Source organism: Strigops habroptila, chromosome 13, assembly GCF_004027225.2.
Source record: "Strigops habroptila isolate Jane chromosome 13, bStrHab1.2.pri, whole genome shotgun sequence".
Taxonomy (NCBI): Eukaryota; Metazoa; Chordata; class Aves; order Psittaciformes; family Psittacidae; genus Strigops; species Strigops habroptila.
Window position 1 is genome coordinate 10,695,974 of NC_044289.2, and position 17,643 is coordinate 10,713,616.

The 17,643-nt window shown below is 41.3% G+C and overlaps 1 protein-coding gene across 9 annotated transcripts in view; it reads right to left on the reverse strand.

The window, feature by feature from the left end:
- Nucleotides 1–17,643, reverse strand: part of EYA2 (EYA transcriptional coactivator and phosphatase 2) — an 89,425-nt gene that overhangs the window by 33,463 nt on the left and 38,319 nt on the right. For 7 of the 9 annotated variants that reach the window (XM_030503301.1, XM_030503302.1, XM_030503298.1 and 4 more), the window contains exons 2-6: nt 15,740–15,858; nt 13,853–13,897; nt 12,564–12,612; nt 11,816–11,958; nt 8,856–8,972 (exon numbers count right to left, since the gene is read on the reverse strand). In XM_030503301.1, the coding sequence (XP_030359161.1) occupies nt 8,856–8,972; nt 11,816–11,958; nt 12,564–12,612; nt 13,853–13,897; nt 15,740–15,848 (463 nt within the window). In that variant the 5' untranslated portion in view covers nt 15,849–15,858. The remainder of the gene's footprint in view (nt 1–8,855; nt 8,973–11,815; nt 11,959–12,563; nt 12,613–13,852; nt 13,898–15,739; nt 15,859–17,643) is intronic. The other 2 variants (XM_030503304.1, XM_030503296.1) reach the window with 1 other exon arrangement.

The window sequence follows — 17,643 nt, forward strand, 5'->3', positions numbered from 1 at the left end:
AACACAACTGCTCTTCATGAGCAGAGAATGAGGCCTGCTTGTTACAGTTTTTTTGAGCAGCCTTGTGGAATTCAGCAGTTCAGAACACGTATAAGAGCCTGCCCCAAATGCTTTTCCTCCCCAAGTTGTTGATAACAAATAAACATGTACTGTGAGGGTGGTGAGGCGCTGGCACAGGGTGCCCAGAGAAGCTGTGGCTGCCCCATCCCTGCCAGTGTTCAAGGCCAGGTTGGACACAGGGGCTTGGAGTGACCTGGTCTAGTGGAAGGTGTCCCTGCCCGTATCAGGGTGCTGGAACTAGATGAGCTTTAAGGTCCCTTCCAACCCAAACCAGTCTGTGATTCTATGATTTCCATAATAAAAATAATTCTGCCAAGTGCAATTTCAGTTTTGCATCAGTAAATTTTACGCTCAAGAAACACTATAAAATTATGATCAGACCTTGTATAGTGGCATTGTCAATTTAGCCCTACCCCCATGTAACCATTTATTTCAAGTGCTTTCCCAGGTCATAGCACTTCTTGTAAGATTCAGAGATAGACTGAAATGACATAAGAAAGCAGTGCTTATGCAAAATGAGGCACTCCTAGGAAGCCTCTTGGTAAGCAACGTACATGAATGCCTGGCCCCCTCCCATTTCTGAGTGGATACTGCCCATTTCCACAGGACTTTTGCTTTCATATATATTGGCTTTTGTCCCTGACCTCTGAGGACAGCACACTATCTCAAACTACAGCTGATTTTACATTTGCAATACTGTAGATGTGCGAGCAAACGATTTGTTTCTATCCATCTTGGTAGCTCAATGACAAGTAATTGCATTCAAACTCCTACTTGCAAACCAGAAACAAGCCTAGGATCTCTCCCTTTGGATCTTCTCCATCTGGAATATGGTTCACATCTGTGTTCAATCAAACCAGTTGCTAAATGTCACAATGCCCTCATTCACAGGTAGCTTAAAGAACATTTAGCTGGTAATAAAACAATCCGGACTCTAGAGTAGAATAGCTCTTCAGATGTATGGTACTGTAAATGTTCCTGTAAAGTATGTATATCACAAACACACTTGCATGAAAAGACACCGCATAAAAGGCGTGCATATGCTGCACATATTCAGTGCCATGACTTTTCCTTGGTAAGTAGATGCGGCCCTTCTCTGTGTGGATGTCCAAGGGCAACATGTATAGAGAAACTCTTTGTGAGCTGATTGATGGTATATTCCTGTTCTCACAGATGGATTTCATTTGCTATTTTTCCCTCATTCCCTTTTTAATTCAAGTATTTTTAAAATCTATGCCACAGTCAATGATAATTTCAATGCTGTGTGATCTGGAGTGTGCTCCTGCAAAAACTTTCATGCCAGCTTTTCCTTCTTCTCAGTTTCTCTCTGTCTTTCAGTCACTGCAATAACAGGCTGCATTTCTTCCCCTCCTTCCCAGCTAAGAGCACATAAAAAAAATAAGGAAATATTCATGGTTATTTTCAGTATCTTCAGAACTAAGCTCTGGCATTGCTAAAAAAAGTTTTCTTTCAGCTTATGAATACACAGTATGACATAAGGGTATTGGTGTCTTAGGGAGTTGTGATTACACAGACAGGCCGGGCCGGTGGCACAGTTCAGATCAATAACAGAGCAAGCTTTGAAAATCAGGTTTGTGTCCTTGAATTTCACAGGTCAAGGGGCCCTGACATCAGGGAGGAGTTCTCCAAGTCTCCTGTACTGCTCAAAAGAGAGCAAGTTACTGTATTTAGAAGAACAGACGGTTTGAACATCCAGTATTCAACAAAATACTCCACAATCAGAGGAGGAGATAGCCAGGTTCAACACAGGTGGACAGCAGGGCATTTATCACAGCTCACAATTGCCAGCAGCAATTGTGAGTCCATGAACACTCAAAAGATGGAATAGTGGACTCAGATGAGGGTGTTCAGAGGGTGGTTACCATGAGCACTTGTGAATACACTTGACATAGAACAATGAAGCTTAGATCCAAGCATTTCCTCTAACTTGTAGATGAATCACATTCACAGTGGTTCCAGGGAAGAGTTCTCTCAAAGGATTATTTGATCACTTAGCACTAATAAAATAAATGCCTACAGGGTACAGCTGAACTGCATGGTATTTTACAAGCTTGCATATAATGGCTTGTGTATTCTTATATCAGCAAGCCGTTTTCCTACAGAAAACAATGTTGACTGTGAGTGATGCAAGGAAAGGCCTTAGTTTAACTCCCAGAAGAGTGTGCGTTACTCTGTGCTATGAAGAACATCTGGCTGAAGACTTGCATGGTTATTCAGAAAGGTTCTTTCCAGTGCTTTAGTTCTCTGACAAGCTAATGTTTCCTGCAGTAAATATTGCCTTCTCCAAGCTGCTACTTTTTTAGTGAGAGGTTAAGCACTCATCAAAATTACCTCCCACCAGCTATACTCCAGTGCCTTGTAAGGTTCCAAATCCTACAACATCTGCCTGCATTTATTGGGCAAAAAACCTCATAAAATGTTGCATGGCTGTCAGCTGCGGAGGTATTTCAAGACTATCTGACCTGTGAAAGGAGAAGAAAAACTCAACCCATATGTACTTTGCAGCATATTGCTCAACTGTTTGCCATTAGGCATACTGAACCCTTTCCCAAAAACAGCCTTGTATTTCTGTCTGGAAGGGCTCAGACACTATAGAGAAGAGCACACTGTATTAACCTAGATGAAAAGTATGCTTCTACAATGTGACAGCACTTGACATCAGCACTGTCTATTAAAGGACATTGCTCCCAGAAGCATATGCACACCTCCTGCAGATAATACTCTCAGATATGCAGCCCATTTAAAATACGTCCACTGGTCTCCCCCTACCACCCCATTCAGCCCTGCCGGCCTGACCAGGTGTCTGGGGGCACTGTGATATAAAACACATTTCATGGCACAGTTTTTCTGAGTCCAAGCTCTTTCCCTGCTGCCTGCTTCTGGGAGTACTCAACCCACAGAGCCTCAAAGAGCTTTAATAAGTGATGACCGGAGCAGCTTTAAGGGCCTGGCTTTTACCATCCTTTTGAGCCTGCTCACCTGTACAGCTCAATCCAGCTCAGCAATGGTGTTGAAAGTGCTGGGATGGTTTATATTTACTCTCAGGATTTGAACCATGGGAAAGCAATTAAATTTTATTATATTTTTGAGAAAGTGTTCCTTTTAACCACTACTATGAAATGATGCTGCAGCTATAGAAAGAAGTCACACTGGATTCTCTTGAAAAACCAATCACAAGGAAACGTTTTGGGCCAAAATGTGAACATCCTTACAACAATGATGTAGACTGTCTCTGTGCAATCCCTTGTTGAAAAACCAGCCAGCAAACCTGACTTTATTTGGGTGACTCCACAGACGCCAAAGATTCAAGGTTTCTTCAGCTGCAGTTTCATCCTGAACACAATCCTCCACTGACAGATCACAAGACATGATAAAGGAAAGCTGGATTTGTCACCTCCTGTGCTGTTTAGTGGCTACAGGGTTCCAGTTCCCAGGTCAGCTTTAAAATCTAAGTAGCCCTATAACATTTGCTATCATGCAATTGGGGATAAAAACATGGCCTGTGAGCACACCTACATGTTTAGCAACTCCCCCTCTGAGCAAGGTGAACCTCTAAATACCCTGATGAGCCAAAACAGAGCAGAAGTTACAGATCATTTGTCAGGCCATTTCTCTATTACAAACACACGTTTGCTCCCCTAGCTTCAGGACCATCCACTCTGGTGTCTACTCCTTCCACTAGCATATCCTCTTCCCAAGTCCCCCCTGTGTTTAATAATAACCAAGGATTGAGTTCTGAATGGAACCTCAAAAAAGCAGTAAATGGCAGAAGTTAGAGCAGGGCTTTCTCCTTGGGTTGCAGTAGCACTGATCCTTGCAGCATACAGTGCATCACTGTCAACACCTTTGCCTCTCCCCTTGACTTCCTCCTCCTGTAAGACAGCTCATTCTAAAACAAAGTAAATGTAGCATGGTCAGCCCCTGGTGTTTAAAATATCTTTCAAAGGGAGACTGGCTGTTATTCTTATGAACCTTGTATTTACACTGTAAAAAGTGAGGTCTGACCCCTCCTGAAGAGAGGCCTTTCCCTGCTGAACTCGCCACAGAGTGGAGCACAGCTTTACTGCCACACTTTTAAACTGCAACTAATGCAAACCAGCTGTAAAGCAGAAGCTTTAGAAAGAAACTACCCATTTTCTAGTGAGATTTTAATTTTATGAATCTAAGGCATCTGAGCGACAGTTTGCTGAGGACATGCTCTCGCTCTCCTTTATCTTCTGGGACTTCAAATGGATTCACTATCTGTATGCTGAAGTGTGATCCACATATCTCAAGTGCAGATTGAAATCTCCCCTTCTCACATGTTTCATCACTAGGTACTTAAAGAATTAAGCTTAAAATCAACAATGCCACTTCCTTTGCAAAATTCATGCATGCAGAGCTAACCATTCATGCCAAATAGATATTTATGGCCTCATATTAACTATGTAACACACAAACTGGCACACAATTGCCATCAAAATTCAGGCCTCACTTGGAAAAAATAGTTGTCCAGATTATCCAGATATTAACAACAACCAAAATGTTTCCAGCAGAAGAAAACATTTCAACTGATTAAATATTCAGATTTTACTTGGTCTCAGGCCAGGAGAACAATTCAAAAGCAATTTATTCCACGAACATAAGCAACATATATAATCAGCCCAATTCAAATCAGCGTTGCATAAAATAAATGCTTCTTGCTGTTCATTCATTGTTTGACAGCTGATCAGAATGGACTCTACAAAGAAAACAAATGCTCAGCAGTAGCAAAGAATTTCTCTGCGTAGGTCTTTGGCCCTAAATTTCTGTCTGTACTGAACTCAATACTGCTTTGCAATTCCTTGGCAAAGGAAAGTTATCTCAGTTACATAACTGAATTTTCCTTTGTAATGTAAAAAGTATTTTGTGGGTAGATAGATTTGGATATTAAAAAAAGATATAAAAGTGGACAAATCTTTCCCTGCCCAACGACGGTATCCGCAGTGGTCTTTGGCCACAACTTTACTGTTGTGCAACTTCATAGTTTCATACCAGCTGCCATGTTAGCAATAATAACTGAAGAGCAAGGCATTGTCTAGGAATTAATGACAAGCTGAGAAGAGATGGCCTGATGTGCAATAAAGGGCTAACACATGCTCGTGCAACCACAGGAAATGCTCTATAAGCTGGCTGCTCTATTGCTCTCTCTGCATAGCTCATGGTTTTCTACGTTAGCTAACATGCTGGCACAGTTTTCTCTTTGTATTTTACACAGCTCACTAAATGTTAAGTCTCTTGTATTCCAAAGATTTCTCCCCCACCCTCAGCAACAACAGTATCCTTAACTACTAGATTTCAGTCTATTTGAATGTTGCTCTGACAATATACTATCATATCCACTGTTACATGGCAATTGAAATCATTAATTCAATCTACCATTGTGATATGGGTTTCTTTTATGAGCCACGGAACTCACCAATCTCATCTTTTGTATTTATATGTGTGTGTGACATATTGCACTAGATATTTGGCTTGTAAACCCTTCCATGTTTTATTTATTCTCATGCTAGGGAAGCATGAAAATAGATTTCCCCTTCTGGCTGACTGTAAAATATTGGTTTTTTCTTTAGCACTTAATGACCAAAAGAATGTTCTATCCTCATTCTTGCTTTTTAGTGGATTCTGTTCTTGCTCAAGAACCAGGGTACAGTTGATCATTGGAGTTACAGATGAAAAAGCTAAATGCTACCACATCACACCTGCGTCATCTGTGTTTGTATTGAAAACGAACTGAGAGCAGAATTTGTCTTCTGAAGTACCATGTTACCAACAACAGCCACCAGGGAGGGGAGGCTGCAGGCTGACACATGTATCCCAGCCAGAGTTTGTGTTGGTACCAAAGAAACAAGAGGAAACAAACTACGCTGGCACTTACGGAAGGAGAACATTTGTCCTAGAGCCCTGTGAAACTAAGTATTTGTCACCCAAGAGATCATTTATCCCTTGTGAACAGTGCAACACACCTACGATGGGTGCCTGTTTGCTGGTGGGACATGCTAACTCAGTTATGAGGATCACACAGGCTGCACAACCTGCTCAGGAGCCACAATCTGGCCACTTGCCCACTTGCAGATGACTTCACTATGTTGCTCTGGGAGCTGGTTCTAAATGGGGGCAAACAAGTCCAAAGTTATTTCACTTATATAATTGAGCTATTATCATCTTAGAATACTTGCAGAGATTAGCTTAAGAAAATCATTTTTTCCTCATACTTCAAAATACAAAACTGAGCAGTACACACTCCTGGAGATACCTTTCCTAGCTGATCCCCTGCACATCACCCTCTTCAAGATCTCTTTCAGCATGATGCAATAAACATTTTGTCCTTGAAGTGAGGGTTAATCCCCTGAAATTTGATTTTGTAAAATTACGTAATTAAAAAATTGTCTTTTTCAGGTGCTTTAGCCCATCACCCAGAATCCCTGCCTGGATCAGCAACGAGGTGACCTAAAGGATTGATGTGAACTTGGCAAAAGTCTCAATGGCCCTGGAGCTGGATGGCACAGAGAGCTGCTTGCTTGTATTAGGGAGACAAGAGTGATCACCTCCCCCCCCAAGTGCTGTGGCGTGGGAAAGCACTGAGCACACATTCCTCGGTAGCACTCAGCACAGGAAGGCTCCTGGCTTCTCACTCAAACCTTTCACTAGCACTCAGCAAGGTAAATAAACTGTACTGTCAGGGAGCTTCAGACTGCTCCTCTCATGAGCAAGAAGGGTGGAAATATTTGTTTACAACAGGAAGACACATTTACTCCTGCTCTCTTTGCCTTGGAGTAAGCACCTGCCACTTGCAGAAAGTTTTTCTCTGTTTTCTTTTGCATTAAAAGCTTAGTGACTGGCTGAAACGATCTTCCTGGCATAAAAATCTGAAAAGAAGTTAGATTTCACCTAATACCATAGCATTGCCCTAGGGAACATTATCTGCAAGTACTTGGGCACATTCATGCTCACACAGATATGTATGAAGCTCCTCCCAGCCTGTTTTGGTACAACACATGACTGTGTCACTATTGTTTGCAAGTGTAACATTTTCAAGTGCACAAAATTTGCTTGTTTAAACCTCTTGACTGAACGAAGGGGCCATCTTAAAAACTTCAGTCCCAAGTCAGTCAAGAATTTGCCTTCTTAAACAGCTCAGATTCTTCTAAGCTAACACAAAGCACATGTTCTAGGGAAACAAAAAACAACAGAAACTCAGACGGGAATACATCGCTCCTTCAAGGCAGCAAAAGAAAATGCCAGTACTTTGTCAATAGTGGTGTTGTAGACAAGTTCAAGAAGCAAAATAGAGGCCAAAACTGAACTCCAGTCCTATTCCTGTTAGGAGCAGGACAGGTGAAGCTTCTAGGAGTCAAGGTGATAAAAAAACCCCCCAAAACCAACCATAGGCTATATTTTTGACACTTGTTTTTTGGTGCAACATTCAACCCAGGTTATCTCCAGCATGTTCCACCAGGCATTCAAGGTGGTTTTAAATTCAGATTACACAGAGAATTCAGATTACATCCAAATTTTAGTGCTCCTCCTCCAATTCATGCTTAATGACTCAGCAAGTCCCAGGAACATAAATAAATACATAAATAAAAATCAACATAATTCACAAAGATCAGGAAGAGTGCACATACTGGAGGAAAAAGCACATGGAACACCAGCCAAATAAATGAAAATGTGCCATATGCAGTTCAGGTTTCTGTCCAACAGCACTAAAATGCTCAAAGAAACCAAACACCATGCTAGAAATCGGTTAAAAGGAAACACAAATGAAATTCCACCATTTTCATTTATTTTACACTTCTTGGCAATACAGATTTAAACCCTTTCATGACTTTCTTGAGTTGGCAAGTCAACATTCCATCTCCTGAGACCTGGTGTTTCAAACAGCTTCTCAAATGGAATGACCAGAGAACAACTTTAAAGTTTTATTTTTAGAAAGAAAAGTCTATTTTGGCCTTCCTGGTTGTACAACAAAACCAAGTGTTAGAAAGCTACAAGTACAAGGCACTCTCCTAGAAGCCTTAAGGGAATTCAATTGATTATTTTATAATCAATTATTATTCTGACAAAAACAAAACAGTTATTCAAAACTTACTGAATCCTAGCTCTGTAACCTTGAGGAAAAACCAGCTGCTTTTAGCTCTGCTCTTCTGAACCTTACTTCAGTAGTCTGTAGGTTATTAATGATATGGGTGCTTTGGGAATCAAACCAGGCAGATGTATCTTTGCAGGTATGAGTTACGTCGTAGCAGTAAAAAAATTTCTTTTAGTATCAAGGTATCAGCTTTTTAAAACAAAAAATGAGTGGAGAGAATACACAGCAGTTTAACCACAGAGCAGTGTGTTCAGGACAGTGTAAGGCAGAAGCGTAACAGTTCTGTTTGCACTAAGTGTAAAACCACCTTTGTTTTGTTTCCCCTCAGAAGCTAGGAATTCACACTAACACAACAATCCCAGGCATGCAGTCACAAATTAATTAAAAAACCCCAAAACACAGTTTCTGCAGAAAGGCAAAGCTTATATTGATCATCTGTGAAGTTTTGCTAGGGAATACTAATGCTAAATCCAGCACCACAGCCAATAACTAATGCTTTGATGAGCAAAACAGATCTATGAAGACTTATCTCCTTCCCTATCCTCATGCCTATAACCTAAGCTTTTCATTGTAATTGCAAAAGGAGGATTGGTCTCATGTAGGGATACAGGATTCTGACCTCTCTTACAAGGCATCATCCTGCAAAGCACCAAGCTGTACTCACCATGCATCTGGTACGTGTACGGTGCTTGTCCGGCTGTTGGGGTACTGAAGCTGGATCCATAGCTAAGAAACCCACTCTGTCCTGGGGAATGGCTCAGGCTGTCCTCCGTTTTAATGCCTTTGGGGCATATAGGAAGAACCAAGAGCAGAACGTGAGTGTTTGTCATACAAAGGTGTAAAGAAGAAAGTTTAGGAATTATTTTTTCAGCTACATTTTAACCTGATAAACTCCTTTTTCTTACACTTTCTTTTTTTAATTACCTGCACTACCCGAGCAGGTCTCTTCAATAAGTCACGTACAGTCATCATAAATAATACTTGAGTCACTACATCCTGTATCCATACCCAAATGAAGTTTTGCTAAGATGGGTAAACAACCATGAATAATATTGTTTTCAAAACCAATTTCTGAACAAATAGTTTTGTTTTAGCATTAAACAAACTCATTGACTCATGAGCTTTCTGCTCAGCTACCAGATGCAAGCAATGATTAACACAGCAAAAGGACCTTCAGCAAAATAACCTCAAGACTTCTATGCTCAACAGTTATCTTTTCCTTGCATTATATTTTCAGCTTTGATAGTAAAATATTTATTGGCAAGTTATAGAGGAGGGTTATCATCTATTCAGCTAGACACAATAAACAGTTCAGGAACAACAGGTAAGGCCTGAAGCCACAAAAACCTTTTCATTACTAAAATCAGGCAATTAAACTGACAATTTACAGGGGGAACAGCAATAGCTGAATTAAACATTGCAAGATGAAACCTTTGCTGGTAGTGAAAGGGCTTGATATTTTATTCTGAGATGCTGCTGAGATTGTACAGCTGTATTATTAAAATAAACAGCTGAAAGGTGTGTTTTATTATGAACTCTTTGGGTCGGGCGTGATCCTTCCCTCCCGCATGTGCCTATTTGCACAAAACAAAAAATGGCCACTGGGCACACCCTGAGGGCTGGGACTAAACAAAGACCCTGTTGATGCCCTGGCCTTGGATCTATACACTTCCCAGGCTGCTGTCATCTTTTAGCACTTATAGGCAAACTTGCCAAAAGACAAGTGGAATTCATCTGCCTTTCACCAAAGATCCTGTTTTCTAGCTTAATGACTCTTAAAAGCAAAGTCTGCATTTGCACAGGTTGGGAATAAGCTCTCCCTCTTTGGGTGTGAATAGGTGCAATGCAGCAACAAGTGCAATTGCATCTTGTTGCAATACAAGTTAGCAACAAGATGACAATGCTGCATTGTGAAATGCAGGAAGTTTATTTGGACAGTGAATGAAACGTGATGGTGCAAGCGTTCAGCTCCATTACTGCTGGGGAAGGGAAGGTATTTGCAAGTGTGTGCAGAGAAGCTGCTTTTCATAACATCCCATGCTTTTCAATGACATCAGCACTCTGCTTGTGAGCATTCAACCCACCCTAGCTACAATTAATCTTCAGCGAATGGGTCTTTTTGGAAGTCTAAAAATTGTTGTCAGACAGCGAAATAACTTAGCACCAAATTAATTTCCACACAATGTTCTGTTTTGTCTAGAAACTGGCTGAGTTTTATTTTTGTGCCTAAAAACAATACTGCTTCATTGTTCTTGGTTGTCAGCCAGGTGGAGTTTTTCATATGCTGTGTTGAGTATCTTAGAGAGGGTATATAGGCTGGGGGAGGGAAATCACTGCTCAAGGATGCTAAGAGGTCATCCGCAGGATTTATAAGCAGCATATGGGCCTGACACATGTATGCCCTAAAGACTCTAGGCAGTAGCAAATGGATCTACTTTCACCTGCTCTAACAGGACAACTGTTCAGAGTTTGCCTTGGAAATCAGCCAGCTGATGCAAACACATAAGTAGCTCCAGGAAAGGGTCTCAAAACATTCCTCTCATCATCCTGGTAGAGCTTCGGCTCTGCCAAGCCCATTTCCCTGGCTTCCAGAGCATTGCATTGAATTTCCTTTCAGTAAAAGCCTTGTCAATGGTGTATAAAAGCTTCTTGTTGGGAAGAGATACTGTATTTGCCAAGCAAACAAAAGGTGTTTAACTGCGCAAGAGAAAACAGGAGTGGAAACAGAACTATGGAGCCATTTTAATGCTGCAAGACTCAAAACTCACAGGATGAGCCCAAAGCTTTCTGTTAAAGAGCTGTACCCAAGCAGGAGCAGTATCTTTTTGGTCTTTAGGAGTAGTAAGAACTTCCCAGCTCCCTCAAGGACTTGATATTTCCCCGCAGAGCTTGAGGACACTCTTACCACTTGGTTTACCAGGCATTTCATTGTCAGGAGTGCTGGTTTAATTAGGCCCCTGCCTGAACCCCCCAGCTGCTCCTGCCCAGCACTGTCTCCTCACAGCTGCTGGCAAGGCTCTGTGCAGGAAAGCAGGGAACAAAGCTGACCAGGGTTAGGAATGGTTACTGCACCTACAGCTAACAAGCAGCCATTCAAATAGGAACCATCTTCCACAATTGAAGTACTCCGTACCATTTCACCCATGCCTTGTTCTGCTCTGTATCTTGGCTCTTCCGTAATAATATACAAAAAGTTTCTCTTAAAGTAGCTTGGATCATTGAAACTCCCGGAAGAATCAGAGAAGGTAAAGTGTAGTTTACCTAAATATCACATTTACTGCAAGAGACTTTGTCTCGGCAGTGCGTCGGGAATACTCACCAGCTACTACTCCTAAATGGTACATCCTATTGAACCTGACTTTCTCCTGCTGTCTCATATCCTACTACTGACTGGTCCAAAGTTACCTGGTTTGTAAGATCAAAACCCAAGATATCAAGAGCTGATAGCTGGTTCAAAATAATTATAACATTCTTAACCAAGTCAGATTTTCCTCTATAAGCCTAAGAAGAGAACACTGCCAAGACAGAAATGACCTTTCATTCTAAAGCTTAAGAATTCAAATATATTTTTCTAAGAGCAAGAAGACAATGTCCTCAAAGGTAACATGACATCAGAGTACTCACTGTAGGAGGGTATGCCATAGGGCTGCCCTGGAGGAGGATAGGCAGTGTAGGCCGCAGCCTGCTGGATTCCTGTGCTGTACTGAGTCTGTCCGTATGTTGCCATTGCTGGGAAAGATGGGACTGTCACTATATGGGGATAATGTCTATTCAGAACAAGAAAACAGAAAGTCTAAGGCAATAGTTACTGTATATGATCTTCTAGAACACACATAGAGCACTTCTAGATATTTTGATAAATTAACATCCAAAGTATGACAGTGAATATTTTGGGAACTCAGAACTGACTAGACTGGGGCAAATGTTAGTTTCAGTATACAGCTCCTGATAAGAGCTATTAGATTAAGCTAGCTAAATGCACGGGGACTTTAAGACAGTGCAAAATACGTGCAAGCAAAAACAATATAAGTAAAACCAACACTCTAATTTTTCATGTTTCATTTTGAGTTTGTCAGCAAGTGTCTGACATTTCAACATATTCCTCTGTGGTCACTCATAAACACACGAATATTTAAACTGATAAGGTTTGGATTCCCAGGGGTACGGAAGTACCCCTGCACAGTACCTCAAACCTTCTTTCACTCCGTATCTAACAAGATTAAGAAGCAGTTACTTCGCTGGGCCAGAGACGTGCAGGGGAACAGGTGGATGGGCTTAAGGCAAATGCTTTTTGAGGTGACAGAAGTCTGCACAAAATGGCTGTTCAGCAAAACACGGTTTTTAAATTAGAGCGCTTGGCACGAGCACTCACTTTGTCGAGTACAGATGGAGAGGACACTGCGGTGCTGCTTTGCTGCTGCCTGGAAAACAAAATTAAAGGGTCTTAGTTTTTCCTCATGTTCTGTTCTATGGCCAAGCCGACACCACTGTTTTTACCACTGCTGGTTTGAGAAAAATATACAGGAATTAGAAGATTTCGGTTTTAGTGAATCTCCACGAACTGAAGTAGGTAAGAAAGTTATTCTCCACTTAACAGCAAATACAGATTTAGTTTTCAACTGAGGGTGATACTGATTGATTGAGCTACCAGTTTCTTCTCATGGGACTGGTATCAGTCATGAAGCTGGGCTTTGGTGGGATGACTCATATGCTAAAAGCTACGAAACCAACTATTATGATCACTGAAGTGATTTAAGCTCACTGCACTTTTTGCCCTTTTAGGGTTTTTTGTACTCTCCTACCATGACTCACTTTCTTTAAGAGTATTAAAACACATCAAATCAAATTAAATATTAAAAATACAACATTGTAATTCTCTTTACTCTATAACCTACCTTCTTAACCTGCCAGCAATCATAATACTGAACCAGTAGGAAATGTATCACACCGGTTATATGTGCAGGGCGCTTTCCAATGTACCAAACAGTTGTGTCCTGCAACACTACTCCATAAAAATGTGCCACCATCTTTATTTAGAGATCAAATTAGGTTTAACTGACTAAAATAATCTAAATTCAAACCTGCAAGCACCTGCAAGTGCTTTCCTTTGCCATATCCCACTCTTTGCACCCTCCTCCACAACAAATTCAAGCCTCCTGTCCTTTCTGATCCCACCTCTGCTAAGCTGTCCCCCAGTTCTGCCAGAGCTCTTCCTTTGGCTGTGTACACCCCAAAACACCACAGAAGGGCAATATCACAGCTATGACCCCCTTCTGTCCTCTGCCAGGGTCCCCTGCAGACACTTACCTGATCTGTGCACTGATCCCTTTGCAAAGGACAGCTCGGGTAGGAGGACAGTGTGCCAGGGGAGGGACAGTGATACCTGCACAGCCCTTATCCCTAGCAGAATCACTCTAATCGCTGATAGAAACAAAACCATAAGGACTCCTTCTTCACACTCTTACAACCCTGAAACACCTTGGAAAAGTAAAACCCACCAGCAGCCTTGCCTTAGTTCCTCTACCCATGAAATGGGGGTAACAGTAACTTATTTCCCAAGCAACAGGCAGAGAGGCTTAGATAGATAAAAAAACATGTACATATTAATTTACACACAGATACAGAGAAAAAGACTGTTTTTAAATCCAAAGCTGCACTTACCTGAGGCACTTTCAAACTCACTATGAAAAACTCGCTTTGACTTACCTGCAAGAGAACAGTTTTGGAAAATTAGATTTTTAGATTGAGAAAACAAAACCTCTACCATTCTGTTACTGATCCTTGTTATGAAGCAGAAATACAATGAAAAATTACACTTTTTCAGTTTTCATTCAATTCATGCCTCATTTGAAAGATGGCAGAAAAGACAGTTTGAGCATCAGCTTCATTTCTTTTCTATTTAAAAGCTATCACATCTTCAAATTTTTTATTTCTGAAAGAGTAAATACGTTTGCCAAGAATACCAAGTGGGAATTTACTGCATGTCATATGCAATATGCTACTGTCATTGCCAGAAAAAGGCAAGTTGAACTGACACGTGCTTCTACCCAAAAGTGTAGGACTACAGGCAAAATGTGCACTTGAAAATTATATTGACATAATTGCACATCTCACAATAAGCACCCATGAAAAGAGCAGGACACACATCTACATAAGTCAGTATTGCTACTAGACTTAGTAAAATTAAAATTATATGTGTAATAAAGAGCATACACTTGTGTGCATTTATTGCATTAAAAGCTCTGTCGGTCCAAGACTTGACAAACACACAAGTATTTTCCTGTTCTTCAAATTAACAAGAAGTATTTTCAAGGGAAAGAGCATAATCTTGGTAGCACAGGGGATCGTTCTGTAGAAAAATATCCATAATACTTCTATAGGAAACACATCAGCCTGAGCTGTCACTAGCAAACTGGTGTCCAACAGTACAACTGCTGTGTTAGCTCTTATTTATATCACATAGTAACAAATAGTTCCTGCACCAAGAAGTTTACAAAATGCTGCATTCAAAAATCATTTCTAGCTCTAATCTTTTCTCCAAATATGACCATTTAAAAGGATGTTTCCTTTAGATTGTTATCCCTTCGACTGCTTTTGTAAATAGGCAGTCACAATGTACGTGATTTAATCACCCAGTTTCTAATGCCTCAGCAAACACGCAAGCAAACACCTCCTTGGCTTCTAAGAGCCTAGAAATGAAGGGTTAAACATACTACTAAAACATAATAGCCAGGGCCTTTTCCTAACTCCCCTCTAACAGGAAGGCTGACAGATCCTGACCGCAGCAAACAATAGCTGGGATTGTACTAGCAAGAACTAGTTCAGCTGCATCACTTGCCAATAATTTTTTTAGCAGATTTAACATTCTTCTGTTTCCTTCACTTGAACAGTATGATGGGGTGGGGGGAGGAGGGGGAGAAGAGCAGATAAATTTCCATCGGAGCCTCAACCACTGAAAGAATTTGTCCTTGGTACCTGCCAAATGTGAAACTTCAGAGCAGAGGCCAGCAGGGCTAACCGTTTGGAGATGCTAGCAATGATCTCCGAGCAATGCAAACTGGGGCACAGAGCTGCTTTGACAAAATGTTTTCTGGCTTCACAATACATTGATGGGCCTGGGACCCCCCCCCCACTCCCCACCCCAACAGCAGCAGCACAGCCACAGAAGCCCAGGGCTCATGTTCACACTACCACTGGGGCTCTAGTGTGGTCCCAAAACTGCCCTACACAAAGTATGTTTTATATCTGCAATTATTCCAGTGGAGCAAACGTATACATGGATGTGTACATATACGTATGCACCTACTACACACAGATATATAGCTACATATAAAATATTTCAATTCCATTTGCATTCAAACCATTGCTGAAATAAAGGATTCAGCCACAACTGGAGTGTCTACAAAAACATTACTCCAAAATCTCAGCTGCTCACTACGCTGCAGAACTAACGTCAGAAGCAGAGGCCTTGTATGTGGCCAGTTCCCTTGGGTTACATATACATACACGTTACGTTAAAGCCAGTAAACAGCAAAAGAGGCAGCCTACCTTCTATGTCATCTGGAGCCGTGGCATAAATGTTGGAAAGGTTAAGCTTCAGTCTGTCAGGGCACTCTCTATTTACAGTCAGGCTGGGTGATATCACTAGATCTAGCATTTCCTTATACCTGAAGGAAAACAAAGGAAAAATATAATTTATTCATTAATTATGCATGCTTACTAATGATTCTCCTTTTTTTTCCCTAAGAGTATAAATATTAAAGCTGATTACCTAAACCCAGGCTTCATATAAATTCCACATAATAACGTTCACTAAAGTTTTCATCAAAGGGAAATGCTGAATTAAAATGCAGTACTTGTTCCCCTGGAGATTACACCCATCTGATTAATGCTTTCCCTTTCTTCCTGGATTTTGCCATACGAAAACTGAATTTCCTGATCTCTCATATGCCATTAGAGTGAGAACATACACACCAGTGTCCAGTGAGCCTCCAGAACAGACTACTAAGGGCTGAAAACAAAGTTGAGGGCAGTTAACAGCATTATCTAGTCTTACAAGGTTAGTACTGGTGATAGGATCAGCCCAGGGGACACCTAAACCAGGCACCTAACTACAATGTCCTGACCATTAGGTGGCAGTGATACAAGGATAGTCCCTTTCACATAAATAACCTCATCTGATTTAACCAAATATTTCAAATTAACAATATAGAGGACTTGAGTCTCCAAAGAAAAATGTAACTGTGTGTGCACAACCTATGCTATAATGAAAGCGTACAAAGTGCATTGCACAAACAGCTCAGAAAAGAGAATGACTAAATCATTATTTCACACCCTATGTGTAACGTGGATAGGTTCATTCATTCAAATACCATGATTTTCAATACGTGTCTAACTCCAGCTATACATCTTTTCAGAAGTGAGTTCCAAAGAAACGGAGCTGCTTGCTTCCCATGGAAATGTTGCATGGGTACAAAATAAGGCATTAAGTGCATAGATTTGCGCTGCTTTGCTTTCTGCAGACACGCAGAGTATGTCCTTGCTTCAATCCCCAGGATGCTACTGGGGGTAATCAGGGCTATTAGGGAAAAGCATAACTGTGCTCTTGGACAGCAGTGCCTGCGTAAGAGCAGATCAGAGAGAGGGCATATGGTGGTGAGCAGACCCAAGGCACCTCCCTCCACCCTACATGGGCTTCCCCCTTCTGCTGAACACTCTACCTGTGAAGGTGTCTGGCACACCCTGCTTGTGGGCTGGGACCTATCTGAGCTGGACTACAAAGGTAGCAATCCATAGGACTCCTAAAACACCATGAAGTTAAAGACAACAACAAATAAACCTGAAATCTTGACACTGGGCTTCTCAAATACTGATCTCTGCACTTCTGGGAGAAGCAAAGATGTTTGTTTTGATTTTCTGTTTAAATACCACTGTATGACTTTAGCAGCTTTGAGAAGCAGAGAACAATAAACCACATACTCCAAACTGGTACCTGCAGGCACCACTGAAGCACAAGTGCACCTGCTTCAGTAGCAATCTCAGGCATGGGGAAGCCAAGAGGATGCCTCAGAGCCACAGACTGTCAGGCAGTGAGGGATCATCATGGCCCTTCTGCACACTTTGCTTATGCTAGAGGGAAAAAGATTTTTCTCCTGAAATGGCTAATCTCACTCTTTCACTGGCACAGCCAGGCTGCCACGGGTCATGAAGATTTTTGTGGTGCTTTTCAGCAGGAAGGAACAAGCAACTATAGCTCCTAAGGCTCTCTTCAAAGCAGCAGGCTGAGCAGGGTTTCATTTCCCAGAGGAATTACTTTATTCGAATCAATGGCACCCAATTAAATTCTGCTTGCATGGCTGGGAAGGCAGGGTTTGCTTTTATACTGGGGTTTCCTTTTCACTGTAAGCAACATCTGATTTTTTTCCCCCTTTATTTCCTTAATGCTATACCTG